Genomic DNA, 18,053 nt, shown 5'->3' with positions numbered 1-18,053 from the left:
GAGGCCATGGATTAATTTAATGTTTATATGGCACGTATGACACATGTACCATAGCGATTACTAAGCTATTGTTGCCGTTGTATTAATGTGTATCATTTGTTTATATATATAAGGTTCCTGCTCTTATTTTTCCATGACAATTTTTTAACACTACATGATTAATTTCGGCCATGCTACACAAACGTCTAGGTTGTCTCCCACAAAAGAAATCTTTAAACTGTAGTTTAAGAAATAGCGCCAGGCTCAGTTCCAAACATTTGGTTGACAACCACGGTGATGGTTGATCTTAAATGTCAACTTATAGCTAATACTGCACAACTGCGAATTTTACAAATACTGTTGGTAGAATAGCCATCCATGTAGCTCACTATAAGGAGGAAGAAGAATCGTAGAAGTAGGAGGTGGTTGAAATGGCGGCAATTTAAGGGGAAAGTGAAACAGACATTTTGTAGTTATATGTTTTGTTTAGAAAAAATTTAGTTTCATATTAAACATGCACAAGTGAAGGCTTACTAAAGTTTAGGATGGTCACAGCGGAGGAGGGCGTAGAAGTGTTATTACCCAAACTCCATTAGAAATGGAGGGGGAAAGATATATTAACATAAAAATTCATAATTGTTAATTAACATGTTTTTAGACCTCGTAGAGTGTGTAGAATATCGCCCTAAGAGTAAATCTGGCCAGCTGAAACAAAACTGTCACCAGTCTTACTGTGGTCATCAGAAAGGAGGAAGAGGGAATATAACAACTGTAAGAAGTATTAAAAATGCTTATTTATACAGATATGCATTAAATTATGATACATTGTATTACCTTTGGAATTAATATATATGCATGCATGTATACAGTCTGAGATACTAGTATGGGTTTACAAAAAAAACACTATAAAATCTTCATACAAGCCAACATGCTTTGAACGTCCATAAATATATAAAACTGATGTGGTTAGAAAATCTAGTCAATACACCATTCAAGTATATATATTACATTAGTTTCTCCAAACCAGTGTTTGCAAACTTCCATATAACAGCAGGATATTTTGGTTTGTTTTGGTTTGTTTTGAATTTTGCGCAAACCTACTCGAGGGTTATCTGCGCTAGCCGTCCCTGATTTAGGAGTGTAAAACTAGAGGGAAGGAAGCCAGTCATCACCACCCACCGCCAACTCTGGGAATACTGTTTTACCAATTAATAGTGGGATTCACTATAACATTAAAACGCTCCCACGGCTGAAAGGGCGAGCATATTTGGTGCAACGGGGATTCGAACCCGCGACCCTCAGATTACGCGTTGAACGCCTTTACCCACTTGGCCATGCCAATTTTAGATACGTTCCGTGTGCTGGAAATTAATAATTGTTTATATCATGTGTAAAAGACGAGTGTCACTAATGATATTTCCAGATGCTTTACATAATGGAACCACTTATAATACGTAAGTTGTAAGATATGTACGTGTGTATGTTACTTGATCAGTGAATGATTTGGAATTTGTTATAATATGATTACAGCCATTGATTATATAGAACAAAGTGTAACTTTCTTGTAGTCATATAATACTAAAAAAATAACTTTTATATATTAAGCACACAACTTTCACAGAGGAATAACACTCAAACTAGTCAGTTTTTATGTACCGAGTTATTGTAGCGATGACATTAAGTAATTTTATTAACGCTATACAAAATTGGAATGGAATGTTCATTTGGTCCATGTTCGGTAAGTTCATATTAATCAAATCAGGTTTGTCTCTATAAGGTATTTTTATTTTGTTTGTACTATTACTGAATCCCACGTTGTAACCCACGTTGTTGTTACCTTATTCACAGTATGTTACACATTGTCTGTTATAAGCGGTTTTAATTAACATAGATTTTACGTGCACAAAACTCATATATTTTCACTTATATATGATCATACTATTAATCGTGTCCACTATGAAATATACACACATAATCCTACTTTTACATACAATGTTCACTCTAAAATATACACACATAATCCTACTTTTACATACAATAACCTTTTAAAATAGAGATATATTTCTTATCCCAAGCATCGTTTGTCTTATAAGAACGACACCACAACTACACAGCGAGCATGTTTAATCTGATAGGTATTCAACCCGCGAGGCTCAGATTGCGGGTAAAGCATTTGAGCCATCTGGCCATGCCCTATTTAGAATTCAGGTATAGCCATATCTAATCTTGAACTACTGACCAAAAGGAAGGCATCGTTCACCACAATGAGGGTTTTTTCCAGTTCCACACTGTTTGATCTTTTTGGTTTTGAATTTCGGGCAAAGCTACATGAGGGCTATCTGCGTTAACCGTTCCTAATTTAGCAGTGTAAAACTAGAGGGAAGACAGCTAGTCATCACCACCCACCACCAAATCTTGAGATACTCTTTTACTAAAGAATAGTGAGATTGACCGTGTAACATTTTAACGCTCCCACGGCTGAAAGGGCGAGCATGTTTGGTGCGACGAGGATTCGAACTCGCGACCCTCAGATCAGGTGTTGAACGCCTTAACCCAACTGGCCATGCCGATCCTTTTTGTTTAATGAACAGGTGAATAAAATAATCCCTTATAAGTACTTTTAATGCCAATATCTAATTCAGTGTTGTTGTTTTTTCAGTAAACTTAAAACAAAGCATTTCAGATATATATTTATTCACAAAGCGAATGGTTTTTTTTCACGTTAACTGGAGATAGTTTCAGGCTTTCAGATCGAGCAGCAGAAGTTATCGTTTACGACTAACTAACTGTTAAGCCCCCATTATTATTGATTTGTATATAAATTACTATCAAGAGAAAATGACTTGCTTTCCAGAACTTTTAGTTATTATTATTTACATCTGTAGATTTGTTTTAAATTTATAAAAAAATTAACTGTCCAAGAAAAAGTACTTTTTAGAAAGGGAACAGCAAAAATAAATGTCAGTTATACTTGAATTGAGTTTTTTATAATTCAACAAAAAACGTTAAACATCGTTTCACGGCATATAAAATATTTGCAGAATTAATTAAAATTAATTTAAAATTTTATTTCCACAAAGGCAAGCATAATTAACATAAGTGAAATCTAAATTGTGTTACGAAATACTTTTTCCCTATCTTTTATGTGTTTATATAAATGTTTTCAGTATGTTTTATATTTTTTAATAAAAAAGAGCTCGCCTAAAATGTTCCCTATAACTTAATTCTTAGAATTCATGGTATTTGATTCAACACTTTTCAGTAAAAGTGCAGTGATAGCCAGAGTTTTACTACTATAAATGACGCTTTAGTTACACATTTTCCACATTTTTTTTTCTATTTATTGCAAGAAATGATCTAATGAATATTTTTGGTTCTGTATAATCATACACTTACAAATAATTTGAACAGTCTCATTGCAACTTATGTAGGTTTAAAGCATGTTCAACGAATTAAGAAAGGTACAATTTAATCTATACTAAATTAAAACAAACATTCTCATATTATTTTTTTTAATTTTCGAAATATGAATTGTTAGACAGATATATAGGCTATTCATAACGATGAAAAAAGATATCATCTATTAAATCTTCAAAGCAGTTCTGGATGTTATGGTTCACATTATATGTTTACGAAAGGTTCCAAGTGTGTTTATCGAAACTTACTCTTATTACTTGTATCTACATAAAATGCGCATGACGAAATAATGAGGTTTTTTTAGGAATAATTCCTCATTTTTATATTGAACTCAGGGTAGAAACAAGATTTTCATGTTTGATTCAGGTGTTTGCCCTTCTTTATAGATTTATTAAGTTATGAAGAGTCAAATGGTTAAATGAATATCTTAATTATTTACATGCCTTAACTAAAATTTTTATTGCAACTTCTGAAAAGTTGATTTAAGTGTTACGCAAACGAGCCTACCTCTTTTGAATGGCCAAAGCGTTTTGAACAGGTAATAAAGTTCAAATACTTTAAAGAATTAGTTAGAATTTGAGTAAATAGCTTTTTATGGTTATATTCGTTTTGATGCATAGAAACTTTACATATTTGTTGCTTGATCATACAAAAGTTAGTATAAAATGCTCGTTCAGCCGCTAAAAGTTACAATTTTAAATTCTAGACAAAGCGAAATAAAGCTAAAACGTTGACAGAGGGCGCTTACGTGTTTACAATGTATATCATGAGCCACAAATAGCAGCACTGAATCGTACATACACCACATTGTGCTTGCTTAGGTTCACAGGCATCTACTAAGAACGTGTGCACGAAAGGGGCTTTCCAAATATTATTCGTCGATTAATTATATGGATATGCCTTTAGGAGTGTAAAATTCAGTATTTAAAGTTTGCTGTATCATTAAGCCTGAAAACAACATCTCTGTACATTTTTACGGTGATCTATTCTATTACGTATGAATTTTAAAGGTGCAGCTCTGAGAGAAAAGTGAGAACTAGAAAAGGCAGTCATGACAAAACTAAAAACAATATATTTGTGCTTCGGATGTATTTTTGGATGTGTTAGCGGTAGCTGGAGTGGGGAAGGATCAGGTAACTTTCTGCAGTTATTTTTTTTTTTACTTTTTGCGTTTTTCGAGTAATTTTGTGATATCAATTTCATTTTACGCCCGCACTGTTGAATATTATTGTTATTAAAAAAAAGTCAAAAGTGAACAGAATGAAAATATCGTATGAGAAGTACATTAGCAAATAGCAGCACATGCTTTGCTGTGAAGTTATCTAATATTGTGGAATGTAGCTAGTTTTAACCTTTCCCAGAATTCTTCGGGTATACAATATACACTTAATGAAATGACACGATCTCCAGTTGCATTATTTAGATGTTTATTGTTCTTAAATACTTTTAGTTTAGCGTTATTTTTCAGTGGTCTATAATCAATAATTTTCTAAAAAATATGTAATTTGTATAAATCTCTAATACATAAAGCAAATGTAAAATATCATATCAAATATCTTTACTAATCGCAGGGCTGATTACGATTAAACTAAACGAATACAGAATACAATCTATTTGTACTAAAGCAATATATTACTTACCAATAACAAACCATGTATTTATGTGTTTTTGTGCGTGTGCGTATAAGATGATACATTCATAACAATACAAAAAGTTTTGAAATTAAGGAAATAATTACAAAACAAAATACTGAAGTTTCAGTTTTATTAACTAAATACTCCTTCTGTGAATTCTTAAAATTTCATTGTAAAAATATTAGCCTAATCAGTTTCTAATTTATATATATGTATAAAGTATCATAAATTAAGGATAGTTTAATGCGTTAAATATTTTCAAATGTGGTTAATAAACATTCAACTATAATTTGCAATTTACTCTAAACCAAAATAGTGTAATCGATAGCATTTGATAATTAATCTATATAACTTTCTTTTTGACTTAGATTCAGATCAAAAATAAGCATTAAGGAAAAAAACACACTTTATAATAACATATTAGTGTTCTACCCACCGCGAGTACTAAAACCTGAATGTTGGTGCTATAAGCTAATAGTATTGTCGCTGATCCATCATGGGCAATTTTCTAATACGAGTCAGTAGAAATATCTCATTAAAAGTTTATCTATTCCCATTTATATTATAACTAGCGATTCCACTGCAGAGAAGATTTCTAAATAAAATAAGTTGTAAGTCGTATAAATCAAGACAACTGCTGAAAAATAAATATCTGCATAAAACAAAGATTTTAAACTTCCAGTAAAATCTGTCTTGTCACCGTCTATAATCAGAGTAGCACGAACACAAGCATAAAACCTGTGTTGTCATTATCTTAAATCAGAGTCACACGAAAACAAGCATAAAACCTGTATTGTAATAAGCTGTAATTAGAGTAATACGAAAACAAGCATAAAATCTGTGTTGTAATAAGCTGTAATTAGAGTAATACGAAAACAAGCATAAAATCTGTGTTGTAATAATCTTTAATCAGAGTGGTACGAAAACAAGAACAAAACCCGTTTTATCATAATTTTTCAGGTCATCCCATAAGTAATGTCCGAAAATTTAATACAGAAAGTGCATCATCATTTCTGTCTTTGTAGAAAGCTTAAGTGACTAAAATATGTAGTAGGACGTGTATAAAAATATTCAGACAAATAAAAGAAACCAACCCCACTCCACTTTTCAGATCATTAATCAAATAAACCCTTATAAAGATGGATGTGTCTGAGGAGCAAATTATGTATATAATACTTTATGAGTTTAACAAAAGCAATAGTGCAGCAGAAACTACACGAAACATTCAAAGTATTTATGGTGCGGAGTCTCTCAATGAAAAAAAAATGTCGATGACTTGCTGCTGGCTGCACCTGGTGAAGATTGTGCTGTAACAGTTGAAGAACTCACACAGAAGCTTAATTCAACCCATTCAACAGTTAATTTTTATCTACAACAGCTTGGAAAGATGTCAAAACTTGGAAAATGAGTCCACCATGATTTGACAGAGCAGCCAACCTGAGAGCAAGAGTGGACAGTGGTACTTCTATGTGCTCTCGTGAACGTAACTCACTCTTTTTGGACAGGTTAGTAACTGGAAATGAAAAATGAATATTTTATAAAATGTTAAGCGCCACAGACAATGGCTCAGTGCAGGTAAACTGGCTAAAGCACAGCCCAAAATGGACCTTCACCCTAGGAAAGTCTTGTTAAGCCTTTGGTGGGATACTGTTGGTGTGATCCACTTTGAGTTGCTGCTACTCAGTGTATTGATTACATCAGGCCTCTATTTTTAACAATTACAGTGCTTGAGCGTTGCACTTAAAGAAAAGAGGCCTGCTTTGATCAATGGTAAAGCTATTGTTACACCACGATAATGCATGGCCCCATACAGCAAGGATCACATCTGAAGTTAGACTGGGCGTAAACTTCCATATCCTCCTTATTCGCCAGACCTTGCCCCATATGATTACTATCCATTTCAAAGTTTGCAGAACTATCTTGATGGAAAAGAGTTTGGAACACATGAAGATGTCAAAACTACCCTCTCTACATCCTTTTCCTCCAAACCCCAATAATTTTATAGAAGTAGCATTAAGAAGCTTGTGAATCATTGGCAGGAAGTAACTAATAATAATGGAATATATATTATTAATTAAATAACATTTTAGCGTTTGAAATCCTCTTTTTCTGAACTCAAAATCGGACATTACTTAAAGGATGACCTGATATAATCAAAGTGACACAAAAACAAGCACAAACCCTGTGTTGTAATAATCTTTAATCAGAGTGACACGAAAACAAGCATAAAACCAGTGTTATCATAATTTGTAATTGGAGTGACTCTAAAACAAGCATAACACATTTTTATAGAAAAATGACTTTTTATTGTAGGTTTTTTCACATTTATAAAATAGGTTATGAAAACAAGTTGATGAGATATTTTGTATAATTATAAATCAATTTATGATTTTCTGAAGCGAGAAAAATCCTATCATATTAACACTTATACGTCTCAACTTCCACCTCTTCCAGCCACTGTTGCAGGGATACGAGCACACTAACAACAATGTAACGTTGTAATATACGAATCCCTTATAAAACTCCATACAACAATACAGATTTTTGATTGTTTGTTTGTTTGTTTTTGAATTTCGCACAATGCTACTCGATGGCTATCTGTGCTAACCGTCCCTAATTTAACAGTGTAAGATTACAGGGAAGGCAGCTAGTCATCACCACCCACCGCCAACTCTTGGGCTACTCTTTTACCAACGAATAGTGGGATTGACCGTAACATTATAACGCCCCCACGGCTGAAAGGGCGAGCATGTTTGGTGCGACGAGGATGCGAACCCGCGACCCTCAGATTACGAGTCGCACGCCTTAACATGCTTGGCCATGCCGAGCCCAGATTTTTGATCTGCACAGAAATTATTCAAATTTATCAAAATAAAAAGATAATTAAGTTACGTAATAATTTCGTGTTTGAATAGTTTATTGCTTATTTAATGACTTTATTTTTGTATATGTTTCCATAAACGTTTTTGTGAAAAAAGTAAAGTGCTTACTTTATATTAAGAGTCTTTTGGATGCATATGAACAGTTTACATGTAAAACTTTTTAATACAAATGTCCTCTTGGGGTGATATATATTTGTCATAGCTTGACGTAATCAGTATGTAGTAGCAGCGTAGTTTAGAATAACTACTGACTAACGAATTAGCAGTAGCTAAACTAAAATCACTTAAAAAGGAAATGGAAGTACCTATCTCTTTTGCAGTAATGTTAAGAACAAAAAGCATTGTTAATATCAATGATCAGTATGTTAATTTTTGTTTTGCTATTTTCCATATAAAAGGTTCAAATTCACAAACGATTAGTTCATAAATAGTTAAATCAAAGAGACTTCATTTTCCTACTTACTGTTTTATAGAAGTTTAAATGAGTCCTTTAAATGTTTTAAATACGCCCTTTAGATTAAATGTATCCTTAGACAATGAATGTTTCCTTTGATGCTTGTTTAAAAGATGTTCGCTTTTGGATTTTGTTTACAAAGGGTAAAAGAGAACCACCAAACTGACATGATTTCCCTGTTGTCTGGTCGCAAACCACAGAAGAATTTGTATCATTATTTGTAACGCCCTTCACTGATCACGTGCACAGTCTTACAGAAATGTTGATGTATTGATTTCTGAGGTTAGAAGTGACAATTATTTTCACTCAAACATTCAGTTAAACAAAATCTAAGCAACCTCCCAAACCTCTCTTTTTTGTAATCCTTTTGCCTGAATATTTATTTTGATTAGATATATACTGAAAAATAGCTTCATCAAAAATTTTACACGTTAAATATATCCGCTTTGTATATAAGTCATTAATTCTTGCAAATAGTTCAACGAAAGAATGTGTCAGCGTAAACATAATACAATTGATCTCTAACTGGTTGTTTAAAACAACTAGTTTCCTCATACACACATTATATTTAAGTATTTATAAAGAGCAATCCGTAATAACAGGTCATTACAGGGTTGGTACGGAAAAACGATGTAAGAGCAAACACAAAAATTTTATTTTCCGAGAACAAAATAGAACTGATTTTAGAGAGACAAAATGTAAACCATAACCTAGTTAAATCTGATCTACATTTCGTATGTACGTGTTTATTCAATCAAGAGTTTTTTTTTTAATCATATATCGAGAAACTGTTGAGTAAAAATCAATTGAGTAATATTTTCGATTGTCTAATAACTTTCTATTTCTTTGTAAAACGTATGCCCGAGAATAAATATTGTACTCTATCACGACTGTTATGTTTCCACAGTAAAAATATAAATGGTAAAAATATCAAAGTTAATTTTACAGTTTCGTTTAGAAACTTAAATATTTTTGTTGTTGTTTTGAATTAAGCACAAAGCTACACTTTAGGCTATCTGTGCTCTGCCTACTACGGATATCGAAACCCGGTTTTTAACGTTGTAAGTCCGCAGGCATACCGCTGAGCCACTGGGGGGCTAAAGATTTTTGACATATCATCCTATACGCATTTGTTATTGCTTTATTTTGAAAATGTAGCTCGTAGTTTCGGAAAACACAGAAACTTTGAAACATAAGTCATTAATTAACCGTAAAAATACAGGATATACTGAAAACAAATTATGACACAGAACAACGTCAGATGATAATACCATTTATCATTGTTAAAAAAAAAATCTTTTAGATAACATACCATACTCTCAAAATAGAGAAACTTAATGTGGACAGATTTATGTTTGGTTAGTTTTATTATTTCGTGATCGAAATGTACATATTTACTGCAGTTTTTCTTTTATTATGAAGATAACAAAATATTACTATGTGTATAAATTTAGAAGTACAAACACATAAAATAAGTATAATACATTAGTGTAAATTACAAGTTAAGAAACAAATTTACATTTCTGAAAAAATATGCGTTCACTTATAAAATTATTTGTGATTATTGATTTTTTACATTTTTAACTAATCAAAAACTTGAATGAGATGTTTTAATCAAATTACGAAAAAAACATGTTAAGCACCTTTAATCCTGAAACAACAACAAAAAATACCTAAATTTATTCGCAACACATCGACTTAAACCTTCACTATACTGATAAAAATATATAACGAACACAGGAAAATCTTCGATCACATATTACATTCGGAAGTTTCACTAAGGCACTACAACATGGACACGTTTTTGTAGACCAACGCTGTAACAAACTCATCATGTTTTACTTTATCTTATTTAAACATATATATATGAGCATTTCCATAATAGCACTGATAAATTTAAATAAGAATTACCTATAATGAATTCAAGATAAGCACAAATCACATTTCATTTTGCCAGATAAAATTAATTTTCTCTTCATAGTGATGACTTACCATGTCTAAATTCCACGAGCTTTACCTGCATCACAAAAATTCAGAAAAGTATTAATTTTCATAATGAAAAATATTTTTTCCTGTTTTCCATGTATATTGATTGCCTCAACCAAGAAAAGACCCAGATATTTCGAGCATTAACTCTCATTACTAAGACGACCAATATTGCGTCACGCACGCCATAACTTCCATTGCAAATTACCAGTGAGCAATACTTATTTTTGATTACATAAAGTCCATAAATTCTTTAAATTATTGAGGGTGAGGCTATAATTTTCAAACTGGATAGTATAGGATTTCCTGCAGTTCTTAGTTTTTGTGATAATGTGATTATTGTATCTTGAGTTTAATTAAAATGCAATACCATCCTGTTGTGTATCATAATTAAGAACTAAAGGATTTTGAAATATTTAACAAAGTATAATAACTTGTAAGACCTCGTCATTGAATATTTCTTTCGATAATTTTAGGTTTATTATCTCATATTCATAATATTTATTTTACTAAACTCTTTACTATATTTTTTATAGTCAACTTTTAGGTATCCTCTGTTTCAATGTTTTAAATAAATAAAAGTTTTAAATTCACTTTTTAAGAAAAATAAATACATTGAAAAGTAACATGTCATACATGAACACTTGATAATGTGCATCTATAACCATTAGGTGTTTAATGGGTCCCTGGTTCACTCGTGAAATTTTGAAAGGACTTTTGAAGAGGTGTTTTTGGTTCTTGCTAATTCTGTTGGGATTAAGCTGTGTGTATAAACGCTGTAACTTCTAGAAACAAGTTTTCTACATTCCTGAAATACTGCTTGTATTATAGGTGCGGAATTCATATTATCAAGCCTTATAAGTTTTTATATATTTATATATTCAAGGATAAGTGTACACGATGGGTACACAAATGATATTAATGACTGTGGAGTAAGGTCGGGTTGAAAGAAAACATCAAAAACAAAATTAGTTTGTTTGTAATTAAACACAGATATAAGACAAATAATATTAAATTAGTTTGTTTGTAATTAAACACAGATATACGACAAATAATATTAAATTAGTTTGTTTGTAATTAAACACAGATATACGACAAATAATATTAAATTAGTTTGTTTGTAATTAAACACAGATATACGACAAATAATATTAAAGTGAATTTTTTCAAAAATAATTTTCTTAACTCATCTTTGTGTTAATTTAAATTGTTTTTCATCTTCCACGAGAAAGTCATATTCATAACCTGACATGTCAAGTATTAAGCTAAAGGTTTAACTTCTCCAACTGTAAAATAAGTTGCATTTTTAAAAACTTCAAGTGGTATAAAAATTGTGAAAACAGTTTTCTACTTACTGTTTTTGCTCTAAAAATGCACAAAATATATTTTTATGTCAATGTACTAATTTCGTTTCTTAGTCCCACTTAATAATAGGAATACGAGTTGCTGTATTTTAATACGGCTGGTATTAAAACTTTAATTAAAATAAAGTACAGAAGAACGTTTCGACCTTCTAAAGTCATCTTCAAGTTAACAACCCATACAAGCCGTTTTGAATATACAGTTTTTACTTCAAGTGGATTTCTCATGATTAATAATTCTCTGTAATTGTTATTATGTATTTCATGATGTATGTTTGTGTTCTTTAGACAATCTCTGTTTTAAAAGGCATAATAATTAAAATGATTTATTTAAAATTATATATAACAACGTTTCACCATGTTAACGCTAAATAACAAGTAGTGTTTAAAAATATATATCAATCGTTTCACCACGTCGACGTTGCATTGTCAGGTGAAGAGTAAAACATCGGCAGTGAAACATAATAAATAAAGTTTGTGGAGTTATGAAATTAAAGATAATTAAAATAAATACAAATTAACTTCTTTTTTATCCTTTGACGGTTTTAATTGTTCCACTAGAACAGCTTCTATAATTTTACGCTTATGTATATTTTTTGATGGTGTAAAAGAGAATTTCAAGATTTTTATGTCTCTCACTGTCAAGAAAACACTCAAATACATAAGGCGGTAGGGAGCAAGTTATTTACCCGTGAACAGGGAGAAAATATAATCAATAGAATATGAACAACGCTTAAAAAGGTAGTGTATAACAATTCTAAAAAAATTAAGAACCTATTTATGAGTTTTCATTAATTGGAAAATAATTGTGAATTATGTTTTCTTCTCCAGGTAATGTAAATGAAAACAAGGAAACCTCAATAAAATAAAACTATTTATGTATGCACACAAATCAATACTTATAACAGTTTCGATAAGTTATGTATAATATATTTTCATCGGTATAAAAACAACGAGAATCTTGAGCTATAACGAATATATATGAATCCTCTTGTTCAGAGTAGTAAAGTGTATAGTTAACACCGACACTGCCTTTGTGAATATTTGTGTACAGATGAATAACTTTTTATATGTTATACATTAATTGTAGAACACTTTAACCTACACAAATTACAATAGTGCTTTAAAATCCCTGCTATTTTTGTTTTTGTTTTTACATATTCTTACCTATATAAGAACTAATATTAGTTCAAGACGCAAAACAGTAATAGACATTGTTATTCCCTTACAACAGAAAAAGTAGACTTCATCAGTTTATTTTAAAGTACAACTAGCTGCAGTCTTAGCTATACTTATAATTACCATAAAATAATTTGTATTAGAACCACTATTCTGAATAAAAATGAAATAGTTTTCATAAACACATGAAATGTATTCTATTACTTCCTTTTACAAACTGTCACATCTTTTTTATACGAATAAGTAGTCATTCATTAAATTATCGTTTCATGATAATAATTACGACATGTTTCTAAACATTTTATTGGAAAATAGATATAAAAAGTATTACTTTTTCGTAAAGCAGCATTGTATTTGTAAATAATATTAGTTTAAAAATCAGTTAAATATTCTGATCGTTGAATGGTTACATAAAAGATTTATCAGACTAATCGATTATATTTACTTTTTACTCAGTACTAATGGGGAGATATAAATTAGAACACATGCATATTTTATACAATAAACGTATAATTCATCTTCAATTTTCAGAAAAGTAAAAACGTAATAATTTACTATTTTCTTAAACAGCTGTGTCAGAATTCTATCAGCTGTGGGAACTGTATATCTGTCTTCAAAGCTGATGAGTAGCAACCCAATTTTTAGAAAATAAAGTCTGGAGACGAGTTGAATTGGTAGTGAAGAAAACATTATTACTAATATACAACATTCTGATAAGCTTCTCAAAACGTTATGCATTTGTCATAAAGCTTTTTTCACCACCAATTAAGGCCGACTCCGGATTGTATAATTTTAGGGAATAAATTATAAATTGCGATGTTTTTGTATATTTTCACGAAACATGTGCTAAATAGCCGTGTTAAAACTTATTGGATTAAATTTATCGTTCCTAATTTTCAACTACTGAACAAAGATGGAGCAGCCGGTCAGAAACATTTGCCACCAGAGGAACATTATCAAACTTCTTTCCCTCCAAATAACAGAAGAAACTGTCACTTTTATAATAAACACATACGCACAACTGAAAGTACGAAATGTGTTCAGCAGCATCATGACTCGAACCTTTGACTCTTCAAAGAGAAACCTCGTACTAGCTACTGAGCATGCCCTGCCCAATAATGTAGAGTAACTCTTAAAGATTTCGAATTCTTGATACTACAGATTAGGATTAGTATCAAATATTTTGTCCCTTACTAGCTTAGAACGCTTGACACCACAGAGAAAGACCGGTACCAAGATTTGTACATATCAAACGAGATGTGAACTACAAGTGAACAAGAGAACGCATTTAACGGTTATTTACTTTTTACAGAACAAGTTGTATCAATTTTATAAATGTATCCATCCTCATGGTATTCAATAGATTACATTAATTTTGAAACGTGAGAGAAATTTATTTTAAAAGTCCAATTAATATTCAGCTCGAATAGAACTTCAGATACATAAAAAAGGAAGTTGCAATGCAAAGAGCGCCCATAGTTATAATTGTTTAACATAGCAATAACGAACAACCCTATAGTAATCGCACGGTTTAATGAGAAAGTTTAGGCAGGAATGTCGTAAAAAACGTGAAAACAATATTGTGGATTAAAAACATATTGGAGGAAGGAAGCCAAAACCTAATTTCCGTTTATTTCTAAAACTTGAGGTAGTTTCAAATTAATTTTCAGCTTGGCCAATAAAATTTTACTATAATCATTGTCTATTTCTTATAAGAAACATTTCTGATAAGGGGTGTATAAAGAAATTACTCTTTGTATGTGGTTAAAAGCAAAGGAAGTTGTTTTCCACATAGTAGTAAACAGGTCTTTCAACCAGGTTTTACTTGTTATTATTGATTTTATTCTTGCTATCACCTTTTCAAGATATAAGTATTTTAACTAATAAATAATCTCCCTTTATGTGATCACACATTATGTGCATCCATTTGCTGATAATTATTAGATAGGTATAACGAGAACAAAATACACTTACTAACGCACTTGGTACACAAATATAAAATAAATTTCGTTTGTTTTACTCAGATAAACGTGTGCTTTATTCTCGTCCAAACTATTATACGTATCTGTAGAAAATAGTGAAAATCATAGTAAAAGAACTGAATTTTAACTATATTTTACTCTTTACTTTTACACTTTAAATAAAGCTTGTTCACGTTCAATTTAACACTCTTCAACTATAGTGCAATATTAAACATGCATTTCATTTTTCTTGAGCAACCCTCTTATTCCTGTTTTATGGCCAGTACGAAAGAAAGAGTTTCAAGTGTAATGTAACTAAAGGTACTAGAAATTTTAATGACATTTCACTCTAGCCTTTTGGTCAGTGAATGCACGTTACATGAAGAGGTCAGAACGTTCATTGAAACTGAGAATGTTTTTATTTCTATTCACTCACAACCTGGGAGAAATTAATTGAAATTTATAACATATTTCTGTTTATTCAGATTTGATTAATTATGTATAACTTTCGCTCAAAAGATGAGGGAAATCGAGAATGATGGGTGTTAAAAAAAAACAGCTTGCATTATATTAACTAATTGGAAATCCTCGGTGGCCCACTAACACCTCTTAGGACTACGATACTAAGAATCGTGTTCTGGTGTTCTCTGGTGGAACACAAATAGCCCATAGCGCAACTTTGTGCGCAGCATCAACGAACAATATTACTCCAATATGTATAGTAGATGAAAAAAAATGTTAATTTAAAAATAAGATTTAAGGTTAACTTTTAATCTCATCTCATTTTTATGAAAACATTTCTACTGTCTAGTAACTTTAAATGAACTTTTAATATAGTTTATGAATTAAGAATACTTGTACTAAGTAACTACAGATGAATATACTGCATTGATATTTATATATATAATTCAGTATAAATCTAAGAATTATGTGCAATGTTATTAAATAAACAAATATATCAAATTCAGTTTTTACCGCAATTTAGAGTGTGCTCTAACCAAGTGTAATTGAAAGAGAAAAAGTTAAATCTATATGTAATTGATTACAATTGATTAAGGTTGAACTTGTGTCTACGAACGTTAACAAAATATGCTACTTCGAGAGGAGTAACAATATATTAATATGTTGAAAGGAAATTATGTTTGCTATTAAGCTATATTACATTGGAATTTTCACCACTTTGTCGAATCTGTAATGAGGACTTTATCAACTGCAGAAAGTTAACAAGTATAACATGCTTTAATTTCGGATAACCATTATATATATAATTAAACGTTGTTCGTTTGTTTTGAAATTCGCGCAAAGCTATTCGAGGGCTATCTGCGCTAGCCTTCCCTAATTTAGCAGTGTAAGGTTAGAGGAAAGGAAGCTAGTCATCACCACCCACCGCCACTTCTTGGGCTACTCTTTTACCAACGTATAGTGGGATTGACCGTAACATTATACACTGCTAAATTAGGGACGGCTAGCGCAGATAACCCTCGTGTAGCTTTGCGTGAAATTTCAAAAAAACAAAAATAAACAAACAGAAGATTCTTCTGATGTTACTGGGACACCGCTGAACCTGAAAAAGTAGTGGCTGTCCAACATGGGTCATTTTCTACACTTTCACGGCCAGAATTACATTTTTATACTATTCACTGTCGATAGCGACACTGCAACTGATCTGGCAATGTTTTTCTGACTTTGTTTGCCTTCCGTCATCCAATTATCAGAGATTTTGTGAAAACGTGATTAATTCCCGGAATCCTTCGTTCTAACATGAATGTTTGCAACATCTGGTTTTTAACAAGCTATTTCCGTACATACGCATCGGAGTTATATGTCGTCATGAAGACAGTCGAGTAGTATTACCTGGGGCATGGAAGAGTGTCTATTTATTTATTGTTGGACTCTTAATATATGTTAGGCAGCACAGTCGTTAAAACGTTGTCTTATACACTATTAAAATCTCGCTTTTCTTTATTACAAAAGAAATGTCAACATAATATAAGAATGAAAATAGGAAAGTTGAAATTCCAACTAAATAATCTTTATTTAAACAAAAACTAAAAGCTCAGGTTTTACTCTTCAAATAGAGAGAGCGAAAGAAATAAAAGTCAAATATCTACAAAATTTTATCTTTAGGTCCTATGCAACCTTCTTCAAGTCGTCGCCTCAACTAAATTTTTTGGTGACACTTACAATACGATACTCACCTGGACTAATCATGGAAAAAATTAAAAACAAGTTTGGGAGAAAATTAAATACCGTTAGAAGTATAGTTGGCAATAAAAAGGCACATTTGAGATAATGTACGTTAAATACACAAAACACTTGTAATTAATACTCCAGTCCACTCTAGATTAAACTTACGAAAGAGCTCTCTCAAAGTTACAAACCATTCAAACTTTACTATTTTGCACAACCTACAAATAATCGTGAACGACACACATGAAATTTTATACTATGCAACTAAGTTATTTGAAGAACCTAATGAAAACACTGTCTGTATGGAACTATGCAACTAAACTTACATGATAGAAATATTTACGAATCTCACATTAAGCATCAACTCAAATCTTTTTTAGGCATCACCTAACATGAGTAGCAAAAGCTCTAGTATATATATATATATATATATATAAGAATTACAATCAAACTATTTCTGAGAGATATGGATTTTTATACATCAGAGAATAAAATAATGTATGTTTTAAGTGTATTTATCGATGGACGAGATCATTCTGTTTCCAACTTTTAGCTGTATTGTAGTATAATATAAATGAGCATTCATCTAACCATATGAAGGAAGAAAAAAGTCTTTCTATGAACCTTATCCTCCCAGGTCACTCAAAATCTTGCCCTAACTCCCGGCGAATGACACAAAGGTCCAGCAACGTATAAAGCGAGAAATCGTATTTCTAAGCCTGGATAAATAAAATTGAACACGTTTCCAGAATAAAAATTTTGTTATAAAAGTTTTCTAAATTAACATAAAACACCTAAGTTGATTTAATCTCGTGAATAGTTTTGGCCTTAAAGCCGAAAATATCGCTAACGGTGAAGTACTCAACTGTTGAATCAATGCATTTACCTAATGATTATATGTAAAAGCGGCACTGGGTCTCAGATTCACTGTTTTAATGAATAACATCAACACTATACTTTTCTTTTAAAGTTTCTCTCTGCTGTTACTTATCATTAGACTTTATAGGATC

The 18,053-nt window shown here is 31.2% G+C and overlaps 1 protein-coding gene across 7 annotated transcripts in view; it reads left to right on the top strand.

The window, feature by feature from the left end:
* The first annotated feature begins 4,178 nt into the window (after window positions 1-4,178).
* LOC143255340 (synaptogenesis protein syg-2-like) overlaps window positions 4,179-18,053 on the top strand; it is a 135,207-nt gene continuing 121,332 nt past the window's right edge. For 4 of the 7 annotated variants that reach the window (XM_076510835.1, XM_076510831.1, XM_076510833.1 and 1 more), the window contains exon 1: window positions 4,179-4,529. In XM_076510835.1, the coding sequence (XP_076366950.1) occupies window positions 4,448-4,529 (82 nt within the window). In that variant the 5' untranslated portion in view covers window positions 4,179-4,447. The remainder of the gene's footprint in view (window positions 4,530-18,053) is intronic. The other 3 variants (XM_076510836.1, XM_076510834.1, XM_076510830.1) reach the window with 2 other exon arrangements.

Source organism: Tachypleus tridentatus, chromosome 7, assembly GCF_004210375.1.
Source record: "Tachypleus tridentatus isolate NWPU-2018 chromosome 7, ASM421037v1, whole genome shotgun sequence".
NCBI classification, from domain to species: domain Eukaryota; kingdom Metazoa; phylum Arthropoda; class Merostomata; order Xiphosura; family Limulidae; genus Tachypleus; species Tachypleus tridentatus.
This window is presented reverse-complemented; position numbering and strand designations above follow the sequence as displayed.